Source organism: Hirundo rustica, chromosome 17 (genome assembly GCF_015227805.2).
Source record: "Hirundo rustica isolate bHirRus1 chromosome 17, bHirRus1.pri.v3, whole genome shotgun sequence".
NCBI classification, from domain to species: domain Eukaryota; kingdom Metazoa; phylum Chordata; class Aves; order Passeriformes; family Hirundinidae; genus Hirundo; species Hirundo rustica.
In genome coordinates, this window is record NC_053466.1 from 10784826 (window position 1) to 10811269 (window position 26444).

The 26444-nt window shown below is 47.8% G+C and overlaps 2 protein-coding genes across 3 annotated transcripts in view; one reads left to right on the plus strand and one right to left on the minus strand.

The window, feature by feature from the left end:
• The window catches only part of LIMK2 (LIM domain kinase 2), a 31596-nt gene extending 16942 nt beyond the window's left edge, over positions 1–14654 (plus strand). For both annotated transcript variants that reach the window (XM_040080488.2, XM_040080489.2), the window contains 12 exons: positions 11–199; positions 609–714; positions 2044–2240; positions 2928–3114; positions 5484–5570; positions 6284–6415; positions 6682–6738; positions 6912–6977; positions 7757–7931; positions 9310–9365; positions 11153–11310; positions 11874–14654. In XM_040080488.2, the coding sequence (XP_039936422.1) occupies positions 11–199; positions 609–714; positions 2044–2240; positions 2928–3114; positions 5484–5570; positions 6284–6415; positions 6682–6738; positions 6912–6977; positions 7757–7931; positions 9310–9365; positions 11153–11310; positions 11874–12030 (1567 nt within the window). In that variant the 3' untranslated portion in view covers positions 12031–14654. The remainder of the gene's footprint in view (positions 1–10; positions 200–608; positions 715–2043; positions 2241–2927; positions 3115–5483; positions 5571–6283; positions 6416–6681; positions 6739–6911; positions 6978–7756; positions 7932–9309; positions 9366–11152; positions 11311–11873) is intronic.
• Positions 14643–21237, minus strand: PIK3IP1 (phosphoinositide-3-kinase interacting protein 1). The gene is made up of 5 exons (XM_058422865.1): positions 20898–21237; positions 20689–20805; positions 18467–18652; positions 18258–18336; positions 14643–16265 (listed from the first exon to the last, which is right to left on the minus strand). Exons 1-5 carry the CDS (start codon positions 21235–21237, stop codon positions 16058–16060), a joined length of 930 nt encoding a protein of 309 aa, XP_058278848.1. The 3' UTR covers positions 14643–16057.
• Positions 21238–26444: the final 5207 nt, after the last annotated feature.

Genomic DNA, 26444 nt, shown 5'->3' on the forward strand with positions numbered 1-26444 from the left:
CTTCTTCCAGTGGAAAATGCCATAACCAGATTGTGCTGACACCGATGATAGAAAAGCACTCCACTGAGTCTCTGCGCGAGCAGCTGCCTTATACACTGACCCTCATCTCCATGCCAGCAGCCACGGATGGCAAGAGGGGGTTCTCTGTGTCTGTTGAAGGTGGCTGCTCCAGCTATGCCACTGGTGTCCAGGTGAAAGAGTGAGTATGGCCAGATTTTGTGCAATGTGTATGTCTATGCAGAGGGAGCTGGCAAAAATCCTTCAGCCCTGTTGTCCTGAGGAAATCTTGGCATTACAGGGACGTAGGTTGGCTAATAGTCATTTGTGTTTGATCTTCATTTCAGTCTTGTGACAACCTTAGCTGATAATTGTATCTCTCAGTGCTGTCTCCTTCAGCGAACACAAAACGTTTGGACTAAAATTTTGCCACTGGTGAGGTGAAGGGCTCTCTCCAAACCAGCTCAGACCTAAGCTCTTGGTCTAATGGTAGCACCCCATGTTGGTAGATTAGCATTGTTTTATTTCAAAATACAAATATGAAGGGGAGCATATTTTTGATAATTTTGGCTAAGCTGACTTCACATACAGACTGTAATTCCCATATTTAGAGTTAACAGGATGCACATCAGCCCAGATGTCCGAAATGCCATCCACCCTGCAGATCGTATCCTGGAGATCAATGGAGCTCCTATTCGTACGTTACAGGTGGAGGAGGTGGGTAGAGTTCTATTCTGAGGCCTCCTTCTCCTCTGCCTTCCTACATCTTTTCTCTTTCTGACACTGTTCTCCCACCCTACACCGAGTGTCTGTACACCGTAATACTTGTGCTGACAGGAGGGATAAACATGAAGGCAAGCTTTCAAGCTTTGCCTTCCAGCTGGAGAGGAAAATGTAACAGATGGAAATGCAATTAGGATTCAGTCCTGATTTTTTGGCATTCAAATGTGAAGGGAGGTAATAAGGAAAGTGTAGGGCTGTGACAGAGGACAGAGAGACTGTGAAGACTTTCCCAGGTACTGCTGGTGAAGTGCACAGTTCTGATCCTTTTAGAGGCACTGCTAATACACAAGGGCCCAGCTGATCCTAGGAACATTTCCCATTGCAAAAAACCTATTTGCTGTCTGTATTTACAAGTAGATGCTTTCTACGGATATCAGGTGATGCTGCAAGAGTATAAGGGGGAGCATCATAACCTTCACTTCCCAAGGGTTTTATTTACTCTTGGTGCTGAAGAGAACACGAGGAGCATAAAGCATCTCTCAGATAAATCTCCATGCAGCTTTTGCAAAGCTTTTTTTTGCAGCACTGTTCGAGGTGGAAACTTGTGTAGTTTTTGAACACTTCTCAGAAAAAGAAAAGTATTTAATAGAGTCATAAAATGCCAGACTGGAAAGCACCTCAAGGATCATCTGGTTCAATCTTTCTTGGCAAAAGCACTATCTAGAGCACTATGTCCAGCTGAAATATAAATGTGTCCAGTGTTGGGGAATCCACCACTTTGCTGGGGAGATTATTCTAAGGGCTGATTGTTTTTTGTAAAAAACTGTCTTTGTGTCTACCTGGAATCTTTCCAGGATTAATTTGTACTCGTTACCCCTTGTATTTTCCGTGTAACTCCTTGTAAAAAGGGAGTCTCCTTCTTTGTAGCCACTCTTTAAATACTGGAACATGGTGATAAGGTCCCCCCTAAACCTTCTCTTCTCAAGGCTGAACTCACCCAGTTATCTCAGCCTTTCCTCACATGGCAGCTTCACAGCACTTCAGTCATCTTTGTGACCCCTCTCCAGCCTGTCCACATCTTTTTTTATACAGGTTACTTGTAGCTGACCAGAAAGAAGTATTGGATAGTACAAGGGACTTCTGTGTTGCCAGCCTGATTTGTCTGGTATAGAGTTGTGGTGCACACAACTAAACCACAACTATGGAGTGATCTCACTGAACTCTCTCCTCTGATTCCTGAGGGGCATTCCCTGTGTCTCCTCTGTCTCCTGTTGTTTGCATTCCTCCTTCCTGTTGCTGTGCTGCCCTTTGGTTTGATTTCAGGTGGAGGAATTGATTCGCAAGACAAGCCAGACCCTTCAGCTGCTGATAGAGCACGACCCTGTGTCGCAGCGCTTGGACAGGCTCCGCTTGGACTCCCGTCTTCCCGGCCACATGAAGACACCCATCTCCCCACGCTCCCTGTCTCCACTGGACATCAAGGAGAACCTGGAAGGAACACTCCGGCGGCGCTCCCTCAGGTACAGGCTTGGAAGCACTGCCTCTGACCTGTCTTGTCTTTGCCCTGTGCTCCCTGGCTGGGTATAAGCTACCTTGTGATTGCTGTGACTGTGGGGACAGGGCTTCTCTCTGATGTGAGCTGTGGTATAAACCTCTGGAGAAATCATGGAGAGTTTGGGATTCTGCTCTTGATGTATACTCTCTATCCATTCCCTTCCAGGATGACAAACCTTCATTAATAAAAATAAGGAGCTCTAATGTTAACAAAGAAAAGCTACTAAGTTTCAGAGTCAGAAAATGTAAAGGTCAGGTTTTTTCCAGCCTTAGATGACTGGGGAAGGACATATCCTTAAGGGGAATCTGGCTGCGACCTGGGACTTGGGAAAAAGTGTTTCGAAGAGTGGAGCACTCAATTGCTCATTTAGTCTTTTACCAGTACTTTGTTTAGAGATAGAAAGTGATGTGTCTTCACAGCTTCCACCCCCTGTTCTCAGAGCTGCACCTTGTTGTTGTTAGGCAGCTCTGCCTTAGAAGCTGCTCTGGATTCATTGGGAGCTTTCACAGTGCTGGGAGAGCATCTGGCTTTGGAGACAGAAAAAGCACTGGAGCACATTAGAAACTGGTCCCTTAGCAGTGAATGAGAGGATATGCTGGACCAAAGGTTACCCAGCAGCTTCCCTGATCTTCCTGTCATCGTTGTTTTCCAGGCGAAGTAACAGCATTTCAAAGTCTCCTGGCCCCAGCTCTCCAAAGGAGCCGCTCCTTCTGAGCCGTGACATCAGTCGTTCTGAATCCCTGCGCTCCTCTTCCAGCTGCTCCCAGCAAATCTTCCGGCCCTGTGACCTGATTCATGGCGAAGTTCTAGGAAAAGGATTTTTTGGACAAGCGATCAAGGTGAGGGAGGTCCTCAGACATTCATCAATGACTTCGAGTACAGCAACGTCTGCCTGCCTTGGCATCCTTCACCACAATCTCGGTGGTTTTGCCTTGCCAATAGCGATTGTTCCTGGATCTTCCCTGGTTTGCTCTGAGATCCGTTTCTGTTTCATTCCCTGACCCTGAGTGTCTCTGTCCCCTTTGAATGTCAACCTTGGCCACAGGTGTTCATCTCGTGAGTCAGATTTAGCACTCCAGAGTGCCTGTCACAGCAGCCTCCTGGGTGAGGTGGGGAGAACAGGGAACAGGCTACACTTCCTCTTACGAGCATCTTTCTTACGATGAGGTGCATTCAGCTCACCAGCATTTCTTACCCACCCTAAGTGGGGCATTTCAGGGATTTGCTGGGCTGACGTAGTGACCGTGTCTGAGCCCCTGGCACAGCCTGAATGGCTTGTCAGGGTGGGGGTAGTGGTCAGGTCTTGCATGACTCTCACAGTTCTCATCTCAATCAGTAGCAGTTCTCTTGTATTTAAGCTCTCCGATCTTGACTGAGGGTACTCCAGCAGTTCCTATCCCAACATTCCTGACAGCATCAGGGGCAACTTTGTCTGCCTTGTTAAGGTTCTGTGAGCTCCTCAGTACTCAGATTGCACTCACCATGGGATGGGATTTCCCCCCTTACACTGGTGTAAACTTGAGGTGTCCAGCCACCTTGTTCATCTCATGCTTCCACGGGAGGTGACGAGCCAGCACTGCAAACTCAACACTTGATCCATACTAATGAGCATATTTCTCTTCTTCTCTGCTCATAGAGAAATAACAGGTGCAGGTAAGTGGAACCTTTGCTCTGTCGCATGTTTTTGTCATCTGTGTCCCAACAGTTACTGGCACAAAGGCATTTTCTTTTCTGTTCAAATTACCCCATGGCTATCCTGTTCTGGTGCATGCTCTGGGAGTTAAATTTGCCCCCGTGGAGTTTCATGTGACACTTGTTTCAGTTTTGCTGGTATGTCAGCTTAAGGATTCCACTTAGCCTTGCCTTTGTCACTTCACTTCCCTTTATCATTGGATATTAGATGTCCCTGGCTTTCATCTCCCTGGCTGAAACATGCAGTGTTCCCTGGCTCATTACTTGTGTATGGATGCTTGATTTCAAACAGGAGCCGAAGAATATTGTACTTTTGCTTCTGTTGTGTTATTCCATGCACTCACGTTCCACCTGTGCCAGCTTTGTTGTGTCCATGGCTCCAAACAGAACTAGTGTGTCACAGTGTTTGCAAGAACTCATAAGCTTCCTAAATACTATAGCTGGATCATGTGCTCTGGATTTTAGTTCTGGAGGTTTTCTAAAGGAGTTTTTTGCCTCCTACCTTTAAAAAAATGACATTTTTCTTGGGCTTCAGATTGACTGGGTGTGATGCAGCAAGTACTGTATCTGGTCACATAATTCTCTTCTGATCAGAGAGAAAGGTGGTTGTTTAGTTCCCTGGAGATCTTAGGGAGCCAGAGCTGGCCAAGTTAAGCAAACAAAGAGGAGAGGATTTCCAGGAAAATGTGCTCATAGGAATTTGGACCCTTTCTACTCACTCCTGCACCCCATGCAAGCAAGCCTGAGCTGGTTACAAAAAACCTCCATAGTACAGCAAAATGCCAGGAACTAGTTGGAGACAGGCAAACAGTTCTTGAGGAACTGGAAATGCTTTCCATGTCAAGAGCCAGAAGATTTATTGCCTTATTATTATGATGGATTTCTTTGTGTTTTCCACTGTTCTAGGACATTCCTTGCAGGTTGAGACACACTGCTCCAAAGGAGCAAGGTAAAATTAACTGCTTCCTGCCTTAACTCAGCAGCCTGTGCACTCCAGTTCCACTTGCATGTGGATGAGATTCAGAATCTCCATAAAACCAAAGCATTTATAATGCAGTTTTGTGTTGTTTGGTTTGGTTTCTGATGCAGGTGAACATTGATTCCATTGCTGATGCAGAATGTATCAGCTGGTAAAGCCTGTGTACAAAATGTGAGCATCCCGCTGGACAAATGCATTCCATAAATGCATTCCATGCACCAGTGTGGAGGCTTTGGCAGCTTTGGGGCCTTTTCCTGTGCACACTCAACCCTGTGCCACCCAAACTGGAGCCTTCAGCTCTGGCTCTTGGCATGATCCTCTGTCAGCTTTAGGTAGTTTCTGTTTCACATGCAGCATTTTCAGTGAATTCCAAAAGGAGAAGTTTCACGCGGTTTTCAGCAGATCCCTGAGCTCTGAATTTCCTCCCATCTCTATTCCCTGGAGAAAGGGAATGTTACACTTTTTCAGAAGTCGCAAGAGCATTGGAGCTGTGTATTCTTGAACCTTGCCTGTAGTTGTGGGTTTTGTTTCCACCAGGTGACTCACAAAGCAACAGGAAAGGTGATGGTGATGAAGGAGCTGATTCGTTGTGATGAGGAAACACAGAAGACTTTCCTGACAGAGGTAGGAGCAGGATTTCAAAAAGCTTCTGAGCCAGTAGCATGGTGGAACTCTCCCATCTTCTCCAGAGAGAGATCCTGCCAGCAGTGAAGGTGCTGAGGAGGGAGACATTGCATAGGGAAAAGCTGACAGGAGCTGAATGTTTGCTGCAGTGAAGTGTGACTCACACTGGGCAATAGACAGTGCTTCAGCTCCAGTTCATTAATTTTTCAGTGATAAGAGCAGCTTCAGTCAGAGGCAAATTGAGCTGTGCAGTACATAAAGGATTTATCCCTTGAGCCTCGTGCCTAAGTACAAAGGATGAGGGCCAATATCTCTAAGATATTTAAGACTCATGCTGTATTTAAGCAAAACTATTTTCTTGGTGGCTGCCTACCATGTTTTTCAAAGTCAGATTTAGTTTAAAGGCAGCTCCTTAAACACCTGACACTGCTGTTGTGGCCCTGACACACACGGCACAGACCCAATAGGTGCCCTGGAGAGTTTCTCGCTCTGAAAAGTTAGCCAAACTCAAGGGTGCTCTCCTTAAAGATCAGGTTAATTGCACAGCATGAAAATGAAGAGGCAACGGTTAATTGACTGCCCCAGGGCTGGGGTTTGAGTGTTCTGTGTGATCCCTGAACAGGACTTTGAGCACTGGAGTGCTTTTCACCACAGAATGGATCTGTCAGGACTTGTCCTGTTCACTTTTTGGGGTGGGGTGTGTCTGCTTGCAGGTGAAGGTGATGCGCAGCCTGGACCACCCCAATGTGCTGAAGTTCATTGGTGTGCTGTACAAGGACAAGAAGCTGAATCTCCTCACTGAGTACATCGAGGGGGGCACGCTGAAGGACTTCCTCCGCAATGCAGTGAGTAGGGACACCTGGGACACCTGTACTCAGTGAGCCTGACTGTACTGGTGGTTCTACCAGCCTTATGGACTCATTAGTAGTCTTGTTCTTTGGAGCTGTGTAATAAAGCTGCTTCATAGCTGTGGGTGAGCTTGAGACAGGAAGCCTCTTCTTTCTGGGGCTGTATCGTGTGTCTCTGGCTGCTGTAAAGTCGCTGTTGTGATGGAACTGCTGTCAACAGCCCCTGGCAGATGGTCCCTGACCATTGAGGATTTGTCTTTCAGGACCCGTTCCCCTGGCAGCAGAAGGTCAGCTTTGCCAAAGGGATTGCCTCTGGAATGGTGAGTTGGACTGTTGGTTCATAACAGAGCAAACTCTGCAGTCAGGCTTAGTGGCTTCAGGAGGGTGGTGTATGAGGGGCTGTGGACACTGCCTGACTACTGGAATTGGGTTGTTGAGTGTGTAAATGCTCAGCTGGGAGCCCCTAACACCAGCTTTTCTCTTTCTGTTCCAGGCTTACTTGCACTCCATGTGCATCATTCACAGAGACCTGAATTCACACAATTGCCTGATCAAGCTGGTGAGTTACACCTCAATTCCCACAGCACGCTGCTCCTCTCTTTGGCATCTTCCTCCCTTGGTTTTCTGCACATGATGTTCCTTCTTTTGTCAGGGTGGAACTGATTTCAGTGAGGCTTTGTGCCCCAGGCAAAGGAGCTTTATTCTGACACAGGATTTTTCAGACTGATCTAGCTTTCACTGTTTGTGTGTTCTGTTCTCTTACCACCCTTCCTCTGGTAGCAGCTCCTATAAGAGTCACTTTCTGAGAGTTAGTACAGCTCTGTTCTTTATCTCAACTAGGAGATGTTCTCTGCAGCTGTTTCTGTTCTTTTAACCACTTGATGACTTTTTATTGGCACTCAGGATTCAGACTAGTGTGTACATGTGTGTTCTCCCTTTTTTTAACGCTGGGTCACAAGATTTTGGAGTAGTTTCATTCCCTCAAGCCTGCCCTTTTTTACTTGGCTTTGGACAACCCAGGATGAAAGTTAATTCCTGACCAGGTGAAAGGGGAAGATCTAAAAAGAAAGGTCCAGGTTTGCCCTGGCAAGTGTACTCAAATTGATGGGATAATTGCTAGCAACCACTTAGGAAATAAGACAAGGGAGGAAGTGATGAGTTGGGATCATGAACTGGGTATCTCACACGTGTCTGGACATCCTGCTACGCTCATGGTAGCTGCAGGAAACCTGAATAGTTGCCCTTAGACTGTAGTTGGTAGTGAACAGGAATTGCAGCCTCTGTGCTCCTGAAAGGGGCTGTCAGTAACCAGTGGCTTGTACTAAATGCCCTGTGCAGGATAAGACAGTGGTGGTGGCTGACTTTGGTCTGTCTCGGCTGATTGTGGAGGAGAGGAAAAAGCCCACTTTGGAGAAGCCGTCTGCCAAGAAACGAACGCTGCGCAAGAGCGACAGGAAGAAGCGCTACACGGTGGTCGGGAACCCGTACTGGATGGCCCCAGAGATGCTGAATGGTGAGAGTCCAGTAACAGGGAGCAGGCAAGGAGACAGCGTGGGATGAGGTACAGAGGTGACAGGATTACTGAAAGTTGCTGTGCCTCAGTAACAACCAAACCTTCTAGAGCCTGTGGTGTTAGACCTGCTAATGTGGAAGCTTTTTTATACACACAGAGGCCATAGCTGCAGTCCTGCAGTACCTGCCCTGCTAAGCCTTACACCAGCCCAGGTCATGTTTCTGGCTTGACAACAGGATTCTGCAGGAGGGAAACAGAAGTAAACTTGCTACAATCCAAATAAAAGGGAAGACGAAAGAGGCCTGAGATAAAGCTGAACCCAAGATCAATTTCTCTTATAGCCTCATGCTTTGGAACTGTCCCTTGAAACAGGGAATCATTACTCTCCAGGATGAGGTTTACACGTGCTGTTGCATAGATCTAGGGAGAGGCCATCTGCTGCCAGGTTTGCTGAAGCCTCAGGATTCAAGTGGGACTTATCCAAGTGCAGGGAGATCTGGGTTTTGACACGCAGCCCTCAGTTGCATTAAAGTTGAGCTGGACCCTTAGAGGAAAAGCTGCCCCTGCAGGAGTTGAGGTGAAGATGACATACAGTGGATACAATTCCCTCCTAATGAGCAGGTCTCTGACCAGCTTGGGCAGTTTGGCTGGCTGGGGTATCAGCATTGACCAGCACAGTCTGCTGGGGAAGGGAGGACTGGGCTCCTCTCCCCCAGCTCAGTTTTCCATGTTGCTTTCTTGTGTACTGTTCTGTTTGCCTTTCCTCAAGGCCTCCAGCCCTAAAGGAGTCTGAGGCTGCTTCTCAGAGTTTGTCTCAGCCCTGGCATTTGTCAAGAGAACAGCAAAAGCATAGTCTGACACACCTCTGAAAGCAAGGCTGTTTAGCAGCTACTGGCTTGGGAGAGGTGTGTCTGTAAGCAGAGCAAGGTATGCTGGAGCCCGCCAGCTTTCCCAGGATCAAAGTGCTGCCGGTGTGGGATTTATTATCTCTGCAGTCACTGCAGCTGGGACTCGCTGGCTGCTGCGGAACCTGAGAGCTGGCTCCATGCACTGTAGAGATGCACAAGAACAGCAATCAATGGAAATGGGCAGAAGCTTTCCGTAGTCACCCTTAGCATATGCTCAGACCCGACAGTGCTGTCCTGTATCTCTCCAGTACAAGAGAGAAACGGGCTTAAAATCTGTAATGGCAGTGTAATGCAGTTGGTATATACCGACCCTGGGGTGGCTGATCCTGCTCAGGTTTAAGCCTTGCTTTGTCTCCTGTTTTAGGGCCCTCCAGGGAATAGTCTTAGTTAAGCTTTGTACTGGCAGTTCCTGAAATAGCTGGATGGGTAACTCTCTCTTTACAGAGCTGAATGTCTCTTGTTTCCTACAGGACAGAGCTATGATGAGATGGTGGACATTTTTTCATTTGGGATTGTTCTCTGCGAGGTAAGACAAGGACATTACATGGCATCTTTCATGGACTTTGTCCCCATCCCTGTGCACATGGTATCACCCAGATCTCTGCATCTGAGTGTGCAGCCTGTGATCTAACAGCACGTTATTAGTGAATTAGACTGGAGAACAAGCTTACCCTTCATCTTTTTTCTCATGGAATATAACTGTCTTGAGTTTTCTGGTCCCAGTTTCTTCCTGGACTGTGAGCAACTGTAAAAGAGTCATCAGGTTCTGACTGAGTCTGGTATCCATTTGCAAGTAATGCATTCCCTAGAATTGTGATACTTTTTTCTTTTTCTGCCTCATTAAAAGAACAATCAGCTGCATAATCTCAGCAAATTCAGGGCGTCCACTGGGGATGGCATTTCACTTCAAAGAAGTGGAAACAAAAACCTCTTTGCAGGTCGATTAATGAAGCTTGCACCCTGAAGTCTGTTGGCTTAGTTTATTTCTGAGCCAATGCAGAGTCACTGTTATATCAGGCTCTTCCATCTGCAGAACAAAAAACAGCACTTGAAATCTGCAAGTTATTTTCAGTTTAAAAGGTGTGTATGATAGTGGAAATACAGATGAAAGGCAGGGTGTTATGTATAACACAGCAGTTGCAGGAACACCAGGGGATGCCAGCAGAGTTTCATTTTCAGTGTTTGGATGAAGGAGACAAAGAAAACGTCTGTGCATAAATCTGTGGCCTCATCTGGAGCTCTGTTTACATTGGGCCCTCCTCTCAGAGAATGTTGTGGTTGTGAGTGATAGATTTAGGAACTTGAACAATCTGTATGTGGAACTAAAACAATTGTTCCATCTAGAAAAAAAAGACAAATAAAATGGTAGTAGCATATGAACATTCTCCTTGTCACTAAAACAATGATGCTAAAAAAATATTAAAATTGAACACTCACAGATAAGGAAATAAATCTGCCAAAATACATAATGGGTGTTTCTGTCTAGTTACAGGATGTGGCTGTCATGCTGAGTTACTGGCACAGAAAAGCCTGGGTGGTTATAAATAACACCCCTTCTGTGATACCCGATGAGGCTTTAAACCTAATGCTCTGTCCATGTGAAAGTTTGTATTGACCTTGTGAGTCCAGATCACCCCACAGCTCTCTGCTGTGGGCTCCTTCCCTCCTCCACTTGTGCTGGAGGTGAGCACTGGGGCAATTCTGGGGCAGGGATTCCCTGTCCACCCAGCTCTCTACTGGCTCTCCTTTACCTGCAGCCTCCTGGGTGTCAGTAATGGTTGTTCTTGTCTGTCCCAGCCCTCTGGCTGTGGTGGGAGTTGAATCTGTCGCAGGCAGAATAACTCAAGAGTTGCTGTTGGCTTCCCAGCATTGTTTAGGACAGGCTCTGTACCGAGGGGCTTTGCTGACGGCGTGGTAAGACGTTTAGAGAGGGGATGGGATGGTGATGCAGGTTGCTGTGATTACCTGCAGTCAGGAGGGGCTGCGTCATCCCCAGCTGCAAGACACTGTGGAGCTCCCTGAGAGGGGTACATCATGCTGTGTCTTCTGGCTGAGACACCCTGGGCAGAAGGAGAAGCATCTGGGACTTCCTCCATAGCCATGGACACATCGCCAGGTCTTGAAAAATTTCCCATGAAGTTTGTCTTTACCTAGTGCCACAAGCTAGTGGCTTCATTGGAAAGGAAGAACAGTGTTTCTGTTTTCTTTCTACCATAATACTTAGAAGGAGCCCCTGCCTGATGCAGAAGTTCCCTGTTTGTTAACACTCTGGAACTGTTGCAGTACTTAAGTGCTTCTCTCATTTTTCCCTAGATCATAGGGCAGGTTTATGCTGACCCAGACTGTCTCCCACGCACACTGGATTTTGGCCTTAATGTCAAGCTGTTCTGGGAGAAGTTTGTTCCTGCTGATTGTCCTCCAGCCTTTTTCCCTCTGGCTGCTATTTGCTGCAGGCTGGAACCAGAGAGCAGGTAGGTTTGGGGTCTGGAGAACTCCTCTTTGGAAGCCCGCAGGATGTGTCTATTCCCATAGTGGAAGGACTGCTCTGCACAGGGGGCAGCTCTTCTGTGGGAATGCCCTAAGGCTTCCATGAGTGAGAGACTTCAGACTCAGCACTTTGGGAGAGAGACTGCTGTATGGTGGAGGTGTCTGAAGCAAATCCAAGACAGAGAGAATAAAGGAGGAATGATTGTTCAGGATTCCTCTGGTACAAAGATCAGGGGCAGACTTTGACAGTAAGGTAAATACTTCATTTGATTTCAGTTATGAAACTTGTAGCTTCACAACAGTGTTGCTGCCAAGTAGGTTCCAAAGAGCCAGACCTCTGTGGTCACTCACTGGCTATAAAAATGGGTAGCCCAGACAGATAAGAGCTTTGCAGTGTTGGAAGCTGAATGGGGAGGAAATCATTGCCCTGTTCACCACTCTGTACATGGTACAGGGACCTGGATGGACAACTAGCTCAGCCTTTCCAGATGCTGTTCTGCTTCCTCTTCCTCTGCTTCTAGTCATGTTTCTTCACTGCTGCTTCTAGGCCCCCTTTTTCCAAGCTGGAAGATTCCTTTGAAGCTCTCTCTCTGTACCTGGGAGAACTTGCCATCCCCCTTCCATCGGAGCTGGAGGAGCTGGACCACAATGTGAGTGTGCAGTATGGACTGAACCGTGACAAGCTACCTGAGAACACAACCTAGTCCGCTCGTCCTGCTGCCTGCGTCACTCCCATCGGAGCTGGGATGAGCGTCAGGGAGGGAGATGCACTTCAGCCACTTCCAGGGCATTAACGGGGCACCTCGCTGTGCATCTGCTGCACTGCCTCTCTCTCCCCACCCAGCTTCCCTCCTCTCGGATATCCTGATTCACTGTGGGTTTCTGGCGTGTTTCAGAAGCAAAGAGGATTGTTTCCTGCCAGCTGCACCTAGGAAAGCCACTGAACACTATTTTTCTGGCTTGAGAAATATTTCTCTGGCCTTTTCAGGCTTCTTCACTGTGGTGCCTTAGAACTTGGCTGCAAGCTGTGAAGCCACCCTGGCCTGTCTGCCAGGGAGGGAATTGCTATAGGAGACTCTCCTGGGTCAGGACCAGCACTTCTGGAACAGCTTCTCCCACTGACTGCCCTGCCCAGAACGGTGGGGAAATTGGACACCCAGCAACATGTCCCACCAGGACAGCACGTGTATGTATTTGCATGTGTTACCCAGAACAGCCCCATGAGACTTTGGCCTCTGACACGCATCAGAGGAAGGAGTAAAAAGCCCCAGGAGTTGGGCAGCTCTCCTGAAATTCCTTGTCTCTGGGGAAGCACATATGGATTGTTGTTTTGGTTTTGTGGGCTTTTATTCCTTCTCTGTCTCTGAATACCTCCAAAAGCCTGCCTAGAAACACTAAGATTGAGCTCTGCTTGCCCCTCCTGATGGCAAATGAGGCAGGCTGCAAATGAGCCACTGGAGCATTTTCAGACCCTGCGCCTGCAGTGAGTTTGCCTGCCCAAAACCTTAACCTAGGCGAAAGTATTTGAACCTGAATGTGTAGTTCTGCACTAGGCACTGGGTGTGGACATTCCTGAGTGCTTGAGCTCTTGGCCTGTGGATGTGAGGTGACAGAAATGGCGGCAGAAGGTGCTTGTCAAAAAGCCAAAGGTTTGAAGTGGCCCAGACCTTGGGCATGGACAATGGCAAAAGGGGACTTGCCCAAGCTTAATTAAAGGATGGACTTGTCATGAATAGTAAAGTGCTGGAGAATGTCCCATCCTCCCTGCAGTGGCAGCTGAAGAACTAATAATTCAGTTGCCACTACCTCATCCTTTCCTGCAGATTGTGCAGGTCCTTTGAAGGTCCTTGCAGCTGCTGCTGCAGCACCTGAGCTGATTCTCCAAACAGAAATTTTCCTCAGGGACATTCTCTGCTCTGGGGGGGGAAAAAAAAGGGCTTGGAGTCATTGGGAGGTGGGTAGGGATGTATTTTTTTCCAGTACTTCTCTTCTTCCTCCCTTGGTGGGAGAAGGAAGGAAGAAAGCTACTACTGCAGTAGCTCACGTGGTTGGCAGAACTGAACAAAAAGCTGGATCAAGTCCTGCTTGTAAGTCTCACAAACATCACAGTTTAACTGGATTTTCCTTTTTCCCTCCTCCTCCCTTCAGCACTGAATGGAGGGGAATGGGTGTTAGTCTTTGCTGTTACGTTGGTTCCCTCCCCCTACCCATGAGTTTAAAGTATTATGTAAAATAACATGGGACCAGCCATCAGCTGACATCAGGTCTGAAACGGGAGTGTTTTTAGTCTGTGCAGTGGTGTTTTAGAAACACTGGGGCCTCCCTGTGCTGTGAGTCAGGCAGGAGCCTCTCTAAACTGGGTCCAGTGGATCCAGGACTGTTAACAGGATTTGCCCTTTCATTCCCCCTCCCAGGCTGGTTTGTGAGGGGACCCCTGAAGGGAGAGTCCTGGGTGATGTGTGGGTGGGGTTTATGAACTGTGATTTGCACAGCTCCATGTTCTAGCTAAATTAAAAAGCAGTAACTGTATGCTGTTGAAAACAAGATTTTGTGGTCTCTGTGTTAAATAAAACCGGAAGCTGTAACTTTCTCAGGTTTCTATTGTAGTCACAAAATGGCAACATCAGAAGTGCCCAGATAAGGTACCATGTAGAACACCCTTTTTGAGTCAGTGACTCTACACAGAACTGTAGAATCACAGTGCAGTGCTCTGTAGGACTATTTACCTGGGAAGAAGTTAAGTTCTCTTCATTCGTTGGCTGGTTTTTAAGGGTGGACAGGAGGCAGCAGATCATGGAGCCTCTCTCCCTTTTCTATTCCAGGTATAAAAATACAGCCTGTTCTTGAAAACTCTTATTCTGAAATATGTAGTTCAGGGGACATTTGTTAAGACAAGAACTGAACAAAAATGCTGGCTCTGTTAGTAGCTCCTGTAACCTGCTCTTGTCTCCCTTGTATTTCTCAAGGCATGGAGCTGCTGTTGAGCAGCACCAAAGCAGAACTGACCCAGGTGAGTGCAGGAAGGGGCTGTAACCAAGAGTGTGTTCGCATGGGGCAGCGTGCTGAGTCACCCACAGCTCACACCCCCACAGCTGCTTTTGAGGAATAGTCCCAGTCCAAGAGCAGCTGCTGGCAGCAGGGAGACAAGCCCCTGCCCCTTGTCAGTGCTGGTGAGTGCAGGTACTGCTTGTAGGGATTTACCTTTGGGCCTGGCAAAATGAAGTGGCATCTTCCCTTCTCCTCAATTCACAGTCTGAAACAAGGCAAAGGATGCTGCTCTGGCAGGAGGATTGCACAGATGAGCCACAGTCCACACAGGTCTACAGAGCATTCTTCTTTTAAGCTTTAATACAAGGTAGTACAGTCTGCATCTTCTCATAATGAGGTATTTAAAACATTTTACAAAGAAATGGTATTCAAAGGCATTTAAAAATAAAATATTTCCCTTTTCTGAATCAAACATTAACACTAAAACCCCTGCTGCTAAGTGCTGCTCCCTCTTAGGCCCACAGCTATAAAGCAGATGGCTAGAAAACTTACTTGAATGGCTTGAATCCCCTGAAGCGGGGACAGATGTTTCCCTGAACTGGCCTTGCCTTGATGCCATTAGGGAGACACTGCAGCAACCATCCCTTCCAAACCCCCTGAAATGCTAATAAAAGTTGTTACAAAACCTCTTTAATAGGACCAGGCTCTGTAAGTAAGTAGTCTTGCTGCACAAGCTGAGTGTGTGACAGAGGCTGGGCCAGGAGCCACACCAGAACTCCAGTACCTCACAAAACAGCTGTCCTGTTCTGCCCTTAGAGCCAGAACTGCTGCAGTGTGATCAGGGTGACCTCCACAGCTTGGCCACGCTGTGGGCCCACAGTCCCACAGCACTGGCTCTGCAGGAAGCCAAGGGAGTTCAAAAGAGGATGTTATCTATCCTCAGTGTTTAACCTGCTGTAAGTAACTGAAGGGCAGCTTATTTTCTTCACTCCACAACTATCTACCACTCATCCTTGCTTTCCTGATCTGTGTAAAGTGAGCAGGAGGCACAGACAGATCCCCCCTGGACACCTACAGCTGTGGCTGCGCATGTAGCACCACAGGAGAATGGAGAAGTGGCCTCAGCCCTGGAAGACCTGGATTTGTCAAGAGCTTGAGGAGAGCACTGGGGCTAAACATACTGCTTCTGGCCAAAGACATCCCTCAAATAAGCTCTTCCTTGGGAAAAAACATGATACAGTAGCAGGATTCTGGACAGTGCTTCCAGCTCTCAGCCACTAAAGCAAAAAGGCAGGAACTACAATCAGAGTGTAATTATCTAGCTAAATCTGACATGAAGCTCCCCTCAGTCCCTGCAGTACTGTTCTCTCCTGAGGTTCCAGGCTGAAACTTAAGTAACAGTGCACACCGTTAAATAGGAAAAGAACAGAAAAAGAGGAAGCCACGACCACACTCCGGGCTATGGAATCTGTGGCCAGTTGTAAGCCTGGCCCATCATCCCTCCCAGCTCCTTGGCACACCATGGAGATAGGTGGGAGGAAGCAGCAGAGTCCACCACACCAGTCCCCAGCTGGTCATGCACTCAAACAGATGATGAGTAGCCCATCGTTCTGTTCCTCCGCATCACCTTCATCCGGCGTTCATCAAAAAGAAAACAAAATAGAAATGAACACACGTAACCCCTGCACTCACAGTGGGAAGCTGGAGGCTTTGCTCAGCCTGTAGCGCTCCTGCCTGAGCCGCTCAGGCACCAGGAGTCCCCGCCTGCCCCATGAGGGGGCCGCTGCCGTCGCGCGTGTCCTCCACGGGGGTCTGGTTGGTGTGCACCACAATGGTGTTCTCATCCACCAGCTCGCACGCGGGGTTGGTGAACGCGGACAGCGGCAGCGTGATGCGCTGCATTTCACGCTCATAAACCTTCTGTTCGTGCTTCTCCTTCAGGTCTTTCCCCCTGCAAGAAAACAAAAACCAAAACATATACATGGGGCGAGTGCTGACGCTTGGAGGGAGAGTCTCAGTAAAGCTGATAAAGAAGGGACTCTGCTCTTCGAGGTTTCTGCTGCATACAAAAGGCCAGAAATATTCCCTACTGTAAGCAGAGGACCATAGCTGAGCATCTCTGAAAAACAAGCAGCCAAGTGAAGTCTGTCCCTCCCTCAAACTGGCTTATTCACTGACACTGCTGCTGATAAATGACTGCAAAGCCAGGCCCCTCCTTCAAACCACAGAGCTGCCATATGTTTCCTTATCCTTTGCAATCCCACAGCACGGCCTTGTGCAGGCCCAGGGGAGATGTGAGACAGTGCAGAGGCCACTGCTGTGGAAAAGAGCTGCTGGAGCCTGCTTCATCTGAAACAAATATTGGAGGTGCTGACAGCTTCTGCCTTTTGTTGCAGCAAATTAAGCTGTCCAGAAAGTAATAAAGCTGACTTCAGAGCTGGCCCTGCTTTCTGCCATTGCAGCTACAACAGCTTAATGCCACAACCAGCTCCTCAAACCTACCTCAGTCTCCAGCCTGTTGCTAAGGGAAGGAACACCTCTGTAATTTGTGCTGCGGAAGAACTGCCTTGCTTTAAAAATGGATTTGGCATTAATAGCACGTTGTCTCCAGAAGAGCTGTGTATACCAAAAACTGCTAAACCCATTAAAGGTTTCTCACCACACCTATTAGCCAAACCTGCCAGCTTGCACATGCAATTTTGAGATCAAGGCAAGGAGGGAGACAGTAAACCTGCACTACAGCCCTGCTGTCAGCTCTCTGTGACTGGAGAAGCCCGTTTGGACAAAGCCCAACACTGGGCATTGCTTTCTCCTGCTGAGGATAAGAGAGAGGTGGGACAGGCACCACTCGCTCCTCCTGAGGCTCGTGATCTCAAGCAGGCAGAGCTGCTGGGGTTTCCTGTCAGCATTTTGGCTGCTTTTCAAAGCTGCCTACAAGCATGCAGCAGTGGCTGCCGTGCCTGCCAGCACACAAGACAGCATTCTCTGAAGTGACACCTCAAATCAGATTCCTCGACAAGCAGCGCTCTGTGTTTTGCCCCTTATGTAACACTCCTCCCTCTGCTTTTTTTCTGTCAGCATTTATTATAAACACTTACATAAGGACATGTCCCAGCTTGGGAAAGGGCTCCTTCTGCTTGGTTGTGTCAGACTGTTGTCAAACAGCCAAAACATAGAACAAACCCTCCCAGAGGAGGGAGCCTGGGCCTTTTCTTGCTGGAGAGACAATCCCTGCTATTTGTTAATCCTGCCCTCTCTTTTACAACTAAGCAGCTTGCTACTGCCACTACCCTCAAACACTGTTGAGCTACAGAAACATTTCTGTCCATCACAGTAAAGTGGCTGAAAAAATAGTTACTGAAGTCCAAATCAAAACTGACCTTAAAGTATACAGGAGCTTTGCTAAAATGAACTTTGACCAAAAGAAAAAAGTGCTACCTGATAGTCAGCTTCATAGGATACAATGCATGAGTAGGGGGGAAAAATTGCCAATTGTTTTTCCTCTAAAGATAGACTAGAGAAATCGGGGGGAACAGGTGGCCTGCTAAAAAATACACAAGGATTATTCTTTTTCTGATCAAAAGAAACTTCCTGTGAGGGCACCTGGGATCTGCTCTTTCCAGTTCTGACAAAATCCAGCTCCCCTGGACACATCTGAAAAAGCCACATCAAGGTGCACATGCACACACAAAACCCCCGAATAGTAAAGAGGGCAATTTGAAACTTTTAAGTGAGACAGAATATCATAATAATGGGGGAAATGGAGAAGAACAGAATTAACTCTTCAGTAGTTCTTTCCTCACTGTGACAAGCAAGCTTGCTCAATGTGCCATAACCATACATATGCTTCTGTCCCATTTCCTTGGGATCTGGTTGGGTCTGCAGCTGCTCAGACATTCCTGCTCTATATACACCAGTTTTTGAACAAAGAACAGCCACTCACCTCTTATAGATGTATCCCAGGACAATGCCAGCCCCGATGGCAATGATTATCACCATCATGATCAGCCCCAGCACATAACCTGTGAAAAGAGAAAGAAAAGAGCCAAAATTAGAGGCAGCAGATCCATAATGTTGCTTTCAGAGTATCAGAACAGGTCTGTCCTGCCAGAATTCCAGGGATGGATCCATCAGGTGACCCTGGGTTTGTACCTAGTGTCCCTAAGTCCTTCTTTTCCTTGGAGTTCATCTGTACTCTCTGACTGATCCCAACGACGGGCTGCACTGCGGCTGCCTCGCTCCGGGAGGGCAAGGTATCAGCTGGTTCAAACACCTGCTCATCCTCCTGGGAAGTACCAACTTCTGCTGTAGGGACTGGGGCTGTGCTAGCTGTAGCATCTGTTGAGAGGGGAAAAAAAATATTTATACAACATACCAAGTACTTAAGAGTACTTCAAAACAACATGTGCCTCGAGAGTGGGACAGCTCTAGACCGGTATCACTGAACTGCCTTCAAAGCACACTGAAAAACACTTGTTCCCCCTTAAGTTGTTGCCAGAAATCCTACCAAAGTAGACAAGAAATGTGCTCCTCGCCCTACTTTCCTCTGACACGAACCTATTTAGCTAAGAGTCTAAGGCACCACCACAGATGAGAGAAGTCATACAGCAGAACGAAACACAGGTTCAGGGCATGAGTCCAGAGGATGCACAATGACTTCATTTAGTATACAGATCAATATACAGGCTACAGCTTCAATCATGCTGAACAGACATGCACAAGATTATGAGAATCTCCATCCCAAATCTCCCAGGAGCCTATTTATCTCTCTTCTGCCTCAATCTTCCTGACAAAGGAAAGTTTGACAGGAGACTCCATCTGGTGTGAAAACAACCTGGGGATATTCTTCCCTGGCCCCTCTTTGCAGTGGTGTACCAAACTCTGATAGCCTGAGACACCACTGGACAGGCTAAGTCAGAGCAGCCCTCAGGCAGCACAGCCACTGACTAAGGACAAGTTTCTCCTCAGCCGAGGCCCAGAAAAGGCACCCAAGGATGCAGGTTTCTTCTCAGCCCTGGTTTTTACCAATGCTCTTTTTCATCAACAGCATTTAAATATTTTCAAAGTAGCTCCTTATTTCATGACATAGTTTAAATGGAAGCTGTAGCACTGTAAAAGCTGTGACAGTGTAAAGAAGGTATCTATCACCTGTTCTACACAAACACCCCTCCTTCTTAGAAATGCTATTCACAGTATGCATCCACACCTGAAAACTCATTCCACCTGCATCTCCCCCCACAAGAGGCAATAACTCCATGTGGATTTTCTACCTGCAGCCATTTTGAGTCCTCAGTGGAATGTGAAATGGAAGTACAGAAGAGTGTCAGAGACAGGAAATTGGGGTCCTGCACAGTAACTTCACGTAGGGTCAGCCCGGGCAACTGAACTGAACTGAACTGAACTGTTGGGTCATGTAAAGGTGCCCACTCTGAGACACACAAATATGAAACCTATTAAACATGCAAATGGCTGAAAGGTCAGGTAACTCTTCTGATCCTAAAGCTGCAAGAGTGTTCTGAGTAAGGATCTTGGCAGCTGAACAATTTTTTTGCTTCATCTTTAGGGGAAGACTGTCAAAGAGCAAAGTGAAAAAAAGGGGAGGGCATGTGCATGGGAAAAGTACTTAAATGCAAGGATAGAAGTCTCAAGGGACAGTGGTGTGAGTAAATCTTGCAGGGCCCAGAAAGTAGTAAACAGTTCAAGAAACCCCAAGTGGTTACTCTGGTGTTAGTCAATACTGACACCTCCTCTCCCTGAAACAGGCTTCAGCTTTTTTTTTTCAGCTTTTTTTTTTCAGCTTTTTTTTTTTCCAGCTTTCAGCTTTTGGCAAACTGTTTCTCACTGTGACTATACAGAAGGAATCCCATGTTTCCGTTTCTTACTGTCCTCCCTTCTAGCTCTCATTTTTTCCACATTCTTCCCCTGCACCCCATACTCAAATTCCCACTGGCCATCCTTTAACAGCAGGAAGCTTCTTTAGTCAGCTGTAATATGTCCCCCAGCAGCAGTCTGCCCACACCTCAGCACTTCCTAGATGTCCAGACCTCAGCCTTTTGCAACACAGCTAAAGAGCGCTATAGTGATAAGTGAATTATGGGCGAGTGGGGGCTTTTCACAGGCCTTTTCTGGCGCTAATGGAAAAGCCATTTTCTAGGGGCGGAGCACGGCATAGCTGGGAGGCAGATGTGCACGCACAGGCGGGGGGCTGGAGGGGAGCCCCGGGTACACGGTGTTTCCGAGCGAGGCGCTGGCGTAGCCCGGGGTTGTTTGTGCGCAGGGGGGACCCCACCCTGGTGACAAACCCAGCTCCCCGCGGTAGGGGGCAGGCCAGGGAGGGCAGGAAAAGATGGGGGCCCGGCGGCGGCCACTCTTACCTGAGCACCGGGCGATGTCGCAGGATCGCCGCTCGGGGATCCCGGTAGCGCCTTGGATGTAGCACCAGGGCGCGGCGTCGCCGTCCGGGTTCCTGCAGCTGTTGTGGTCCTCATCGACTGCTAGGGAGCAGCGGGCCGTCAGCGCGGCCGCGGCACCCTCCGCTCCCCCCAGAGCCCCCCCCCGCCGCGTCCCCCGGCCCCGGACCCACCTGCCGGGAGCGCGGCGCCGGGGCCGCTCCGCACCGTCAGCCAGTTGAGGCACGGGGCGCCGCCGGAGGCCACTCGCCGGCTGCCGCGGTAGGACGCGCCGTTGCCGCGGAGGCACTCTGCGGAGAGACGAGACGAGCCTTGCGGGCGGCCCGGGCGGCCCCCCGCCGCTCCGAGCCGCTCCCCGGCACGGCCTCCGCCTTCCCCACGGGGGTGTTCCCCCTCCCGACACCGGCCTTTGTCCCCCGCAAAGCCGGGCCGGCACTCACCCTCGGCGCCGCGGGCGGCCCCCGGCAGCAGCGAGCCCAGCAGCGAGCCCAGCAGCAGCACAGCGCGCAGCATCCTCGGCGCGGAGGGCGAGGAGCCGCCGCCAGCCCGGCCGCGCAGCTCGGCTCCGCTCGGCGCCGCGGCGAGACCTGCCCCGGCACTCCCCTCCCCGGTAAACAACCGCCGGGCTGCGCTCCCCCCCCGCCCCGCGGCCGCCGCCGGGTCCTAACGCTGCCGCCGCCGCCGCCCGCCCCCAGGAGGGGAAGGGGCGGCTGCCGCGGGGCAGGGCTCGGGCCGGCCGGGAGCCCGCTGCCGCTGAGGGTCCTTTGCCCCGGGACCGAGCACGGCGATGGGTGCTCCGTGCCGCGGGGCTGTTTGGCACGAGAGGAACTCCGCGTCCCTGGGCTCGTCTCCGACGGTCGCAGGAAAAGTCTTAAACCAGAGAGACTTTCCACACGGAACTACGCTTGAACCACTGCCTGTGGCAGGAAAAGTGTTTATCTTCAGAGACATAAAACTGCTCTCTCCCCTAGAGAATTATCACGAAGGACTAAATCCTGCTGTCCTTACTCTCCCTTTGGGTTCCCTTAACTCTAAAGAGGAGTTGTGGGGGGGGGTACACACTGCCACAGGGGTTGTGCATCCCCACCTTAAAGGGGTTCATGTTCTCCCCTCTGCTAATCCATTACTTTTCATTTACTTTTCATTTACTCCATGTACTTACTCTTAAGAGCTGTGCCTACTCATAGAAAAAAACAAGGTAAACAGCATGAAGATGGTTTAGAGCAGCTCTACTGCAGGCATCCAGCCACTGGGTACTCTCTGCAGGTATTTCACAGGGCTTGTAATAGAGACTTCTGCTTCTGAACATGCCAGGGGATTCAGACAGTGCAGTGCCAGTGCCTGTACACAAGCATCTGGAGTCCCTCAGCACTGTTTCTGTTTTACACCAGTGAAAAACAAGCCACTGAATAGCTGGTCCTGTTTGACAAGGAGCTTGCAAAGGCAGCCTGGGCCAACTGATGGGTTTGTAGCTGAGACACGGGCCTGCAGCACAAGGTGCTATTTCTGGCTTTCCCACAGAGCTCTTCCTGACCTTGGCCAACCTGCCTGCCTCGCTTCTTTGCGCCTTCCCTTCCTTTCTGTTATGTGAGGCACAATCAAACTCCCCTCTTAGAACAGGACAGGGAAGTTCCCTTCTTTTAAAGTTATTTGAAACCACGTGGAAACCACTGAACACATAAGAAGCATTTCTAGGCCAGGAAGCTGCTTCAGTGTTTGATTAATCACTTTTCAAGGCAGTGCTGGCTGGAGCAGTGGTCTTTCCCTTCCACTCCCAGATGTTTTCATCCTGGCAGTGCTCTCTGTCAGGCTGCCATAGGTAACTGTGTAACAAACTGCTCAAGGTTCTCATCCAACCCAACTTTTGCCCCTTTTTCACCAGGTCATGAACACTTTAAACCCTTTACAACCAGGTCACCTGCTGCATCCAGTCCACAATGGAGCCACAACAACACAGATGTACCAGCATGATAGATGGGTAATGAGGAAACGTCAATTAAGCAGCACTGCGGCCCAGCATGAAACCACAGGTCTTAGCACATACTTGTGTGACTCATGCTTTAACAACATGATTTACCACTACAGAAAATTTAGTTTAGTAATGTCAGATTGAAAAAAAAGGTTGCAAAAAATCAAAATAGGAAACCAAAAACCGACTGTATGTGCCAGTCCTGACTGACATCACCAGCTAAGATGCAGCCTTTGTGCCACTATGCTCATTGTCTGCACAGACACCCTGTTACTGCATTCCTGATGCTCTCCAGTTACTCTGTAAAGGCAAGGCTAACTAGAGTCAGCAAGAATTTTTAATAAGGGCTATTCAATCAAGCTGCCTGTTTGTAATAGCTCTTCATCACAGATTTTATGGGACAAATTCCATTCAGCAGAAACTGCAGGGCCACACATGCATCCAGAGGCACTGCCACTCCAAAACTTTGCAGAGGGGCTTCCAACCTGCACATTTCTTTTTGCTCACTTCATGAGACTAACATGCTTCCATGCCACCTAGCACAGAAAGCACCTCCTTCTGTACATAATGATCTAAGAACTGCAGTAATCTCTGTGGAAACAAATCTCAGACCTTCCTAGCTCTCTCTCCTACCATGTAGCAAGATAAATTTGCACTTCTCATTACACTCAGCCAAGTTCCAGCAAACAATTTGAGTTTCTAGTCCACAGAAGGACAATGGGGAATCTGGGAGAAATGCAAAAACCTTCACATTAATGGTAAAGATCAAAGTCTTTTCCACAACTGACTTCTAAGCATAATTTTTTCTTTCATGTCTAGCTTTCTCCAGGATGAGGGAAGATTTATGCCTGGCAGTTTCACAGAGTTAAGTTTAATAGGATGCCAGGTGGCAGCTGTCAGAGGCAGATTCAATTGCTCTTTCCACTGCTTGGGAATGGGTTTGCTCTTCTTGCTACAGTTTTAGAGATATTCAACATGACGATATTTCCTAGGACTTGATTTTAAACTACCCAAACTATAAGTAAGTTAATAGCTTTGCAGCTACTTCCTCACATAGTTTACACTTAGATGTCTGTAGGTATATACAACACATGTATCACAACACATTCCCACGTTTTACAGAATATATACGCTATTTTTAGGGATGAGGGACATCAAACATCCTCCCTAAACTCAGTGTGAACCAGTTTCAGCTGTGAGCTGGTACCTTTCTTTATACAGGTTCCAGAATGAACAATGTCTGCTTTCTCTCTCTCCTGTCTGTCAGCTGCTCTTTCTTGTTTGTTTGTTCTACTTTTTCACCTGTGGAAAAATTCAAAGTGTTTTGAGACTTCTATTAAAAAATAATAATAATAATCTAACATATAGCACAGCACTCTGTGCCAAGGGAGGCAGCCCCAGATCTATAGCTCTGGAATGACTCAACAAGAAGACATCAAACCCACCCTCCTTCACTGGCCACAGCCAAGCGTGTTCAAATCTTCCCAGGCAGAAGTTCATCTAACCTCCTATGCAAGAACTAACATGCTTTATTACTTAATCTTACTAAATAAGACACTGAGGGGAGTAAACAAAATGAGTTTTCTAATCTGAGTTATCCTTTCTAGCCAAATTAACATGGATTGCTTAAAATGGAAAAAGTTGACCATTGCCCTCCTTGTAACAGGACATACGTCAGGCTCCCCAAACCTCCCCTTTCTTCTTCCTAGGTAACCAAAATAATTGTTCCAGTTTTCCCCTAAACTCATTTTCCTCAATTTTCTGCTTCTTTCATAAATGGCAGTGCTTGAGAATAACAATAGTACAATTCTGAGACCTGACCATGAACAGAATATTAGAGCAGTTTGTGCTCAAGCTTAAAAAGCTGCAAGCATCGAATGTTACTAAACACTATTAAGTACTTGAGTACTTGCAACTCCAACAAAAGCAGGGGTTTTATTTCTTGCCTCTCTCTTGAGCATGAAAACAACGGTGGGTGTCACCTGTAAAAAGCCTTCTGTAAGCAGTGATGTAGGAGTCGAAAACAAATGTGTTTCATTTCTAACCTAGACACAATTTGAACATAATAAAAGAACATCAGGGCTGCAACAAAAGGATCAGATATTGACTTTATGAAACCAAGCCGAGTATAACCAAAAATCAAGACAGAGGCAGCGACGACAAAGGAGTCGGTGTGGAGCGACAGGAGTAGCTGCTGGCACTGTTGCATGGCGCTGCTGTCATGCTCGAGGAGAGGCTTTCTCCTCCCCCTTCAGTCTGACAGCATGAGCTATTGCTAAGTAAATGCCAGCCACGGCCTCCAAGGACTAACAAGGAAGTCTGCAGAAGCAAAACAACCATTTGCGATATTTGAACTGGTTCAGACTGGTTCAGAGTTTGCTCCACTAACTCAGAGTGCTTTCTCAGATGAGTTCTGTGTGTGGGCTGTAATAAAAGGCCAGAGGCCTCGGGAGGGCAATCTGGGTCCTATTGTTTACTGGGGAGAAGCACTGCAGCTACACTTCTCCAATATTAAGAGATTAGCACTAAATACCCTCGGCAGTCAGTGACTTCAGAAATTTCACACACAGACTCCTCTCCAACAGCATCATTTTTTTTGGTCCTTTTTTTGTCAAGAACTTCCCAGTGCCTTTCCAGTTTCCTCAGCAGTTTTGTCAGCCCAAGTGCTGACAGACATCTGTGTTCACACTGGCCCACTGCAGCGGTTGTGAAGGTCCCCAAGGATCATCCCCCAGCTCTTCCCCTGGCTGCAGCATTCCAGTTTTGGGATCTGGATCACAGATTGCTTTACCTGCTATCCAAAGGGTGGGTGTGTCTCGTAGCAGGATACCATAAAACCATAGCAATATTGCTAGGAATTGGGTACAGCTGTCTAAAGATGTTTCAGTCTCCAGTGCGCTGGTTGTTGTTGGGTTTTTTGTTTGTTTGTTTGTTTTGCTACGGATGCAGGCTGCTACTGACAAAAACCAGAGCACACATTTCTAAGGATGGAGGAAGGGAAGCTATTTTGAAACATACTGTGATCTACCCAGAGAACACAAGGCTGAGCCAAGAACAGGAGCCTTACTCTTTTAACTGATCTTTGCCTGACCTTAGGGAAGCTTCTGCCTTGGTTTCCCATGTTAATATTACTTAGGTCACAGTGGCAGAAATGATTATACGTCTGCAAAGCTCTTTGAAAGCTTCAGACATCCAACACCTACCTTAGGAAATGATTTTATAGGGGAAGGAATCCTGGAGATGGATATGTATTAGATGTTCTCAAGTTCTACATGTGTAGGGCTGACTTAGATGAAAGTACAAATAAGCATTAATGCAGGAATTCATTAAAATAGGAGAATGTGTTGTTTGGTTGTTTTTTTAAGGTATAAAAGTACTTCTGTAACTTTCTTGTTTCTCAAACCACAGTTGTGCCCAGAAGTACCTAGCAAAGCTAAGCAGACTGATAACCCAATTTGTTCTTGTTAGAAAATGCCTATCTAAAAATAGTTGTTTATTATTTGCACATGAGGAATGTGAAAAGGCAGCATCAAAACATCTGGAGAATTGAGTCAAAAGGAATAAATATTTCAGTTCTGATATCTGTTCAAATTAACCTCCAGTGATTTGGATGGGATTATTAAATATCCTTCTACCAATCTTCCACTCACCATGGAAGCCAATCTCCCAGTCAAACAGAAGTGAAAGCCCAAAACTCTGCTGTCTAAACTTCAAAAAAAAATGGAATATTACCACAGTAATAGTTAGATTT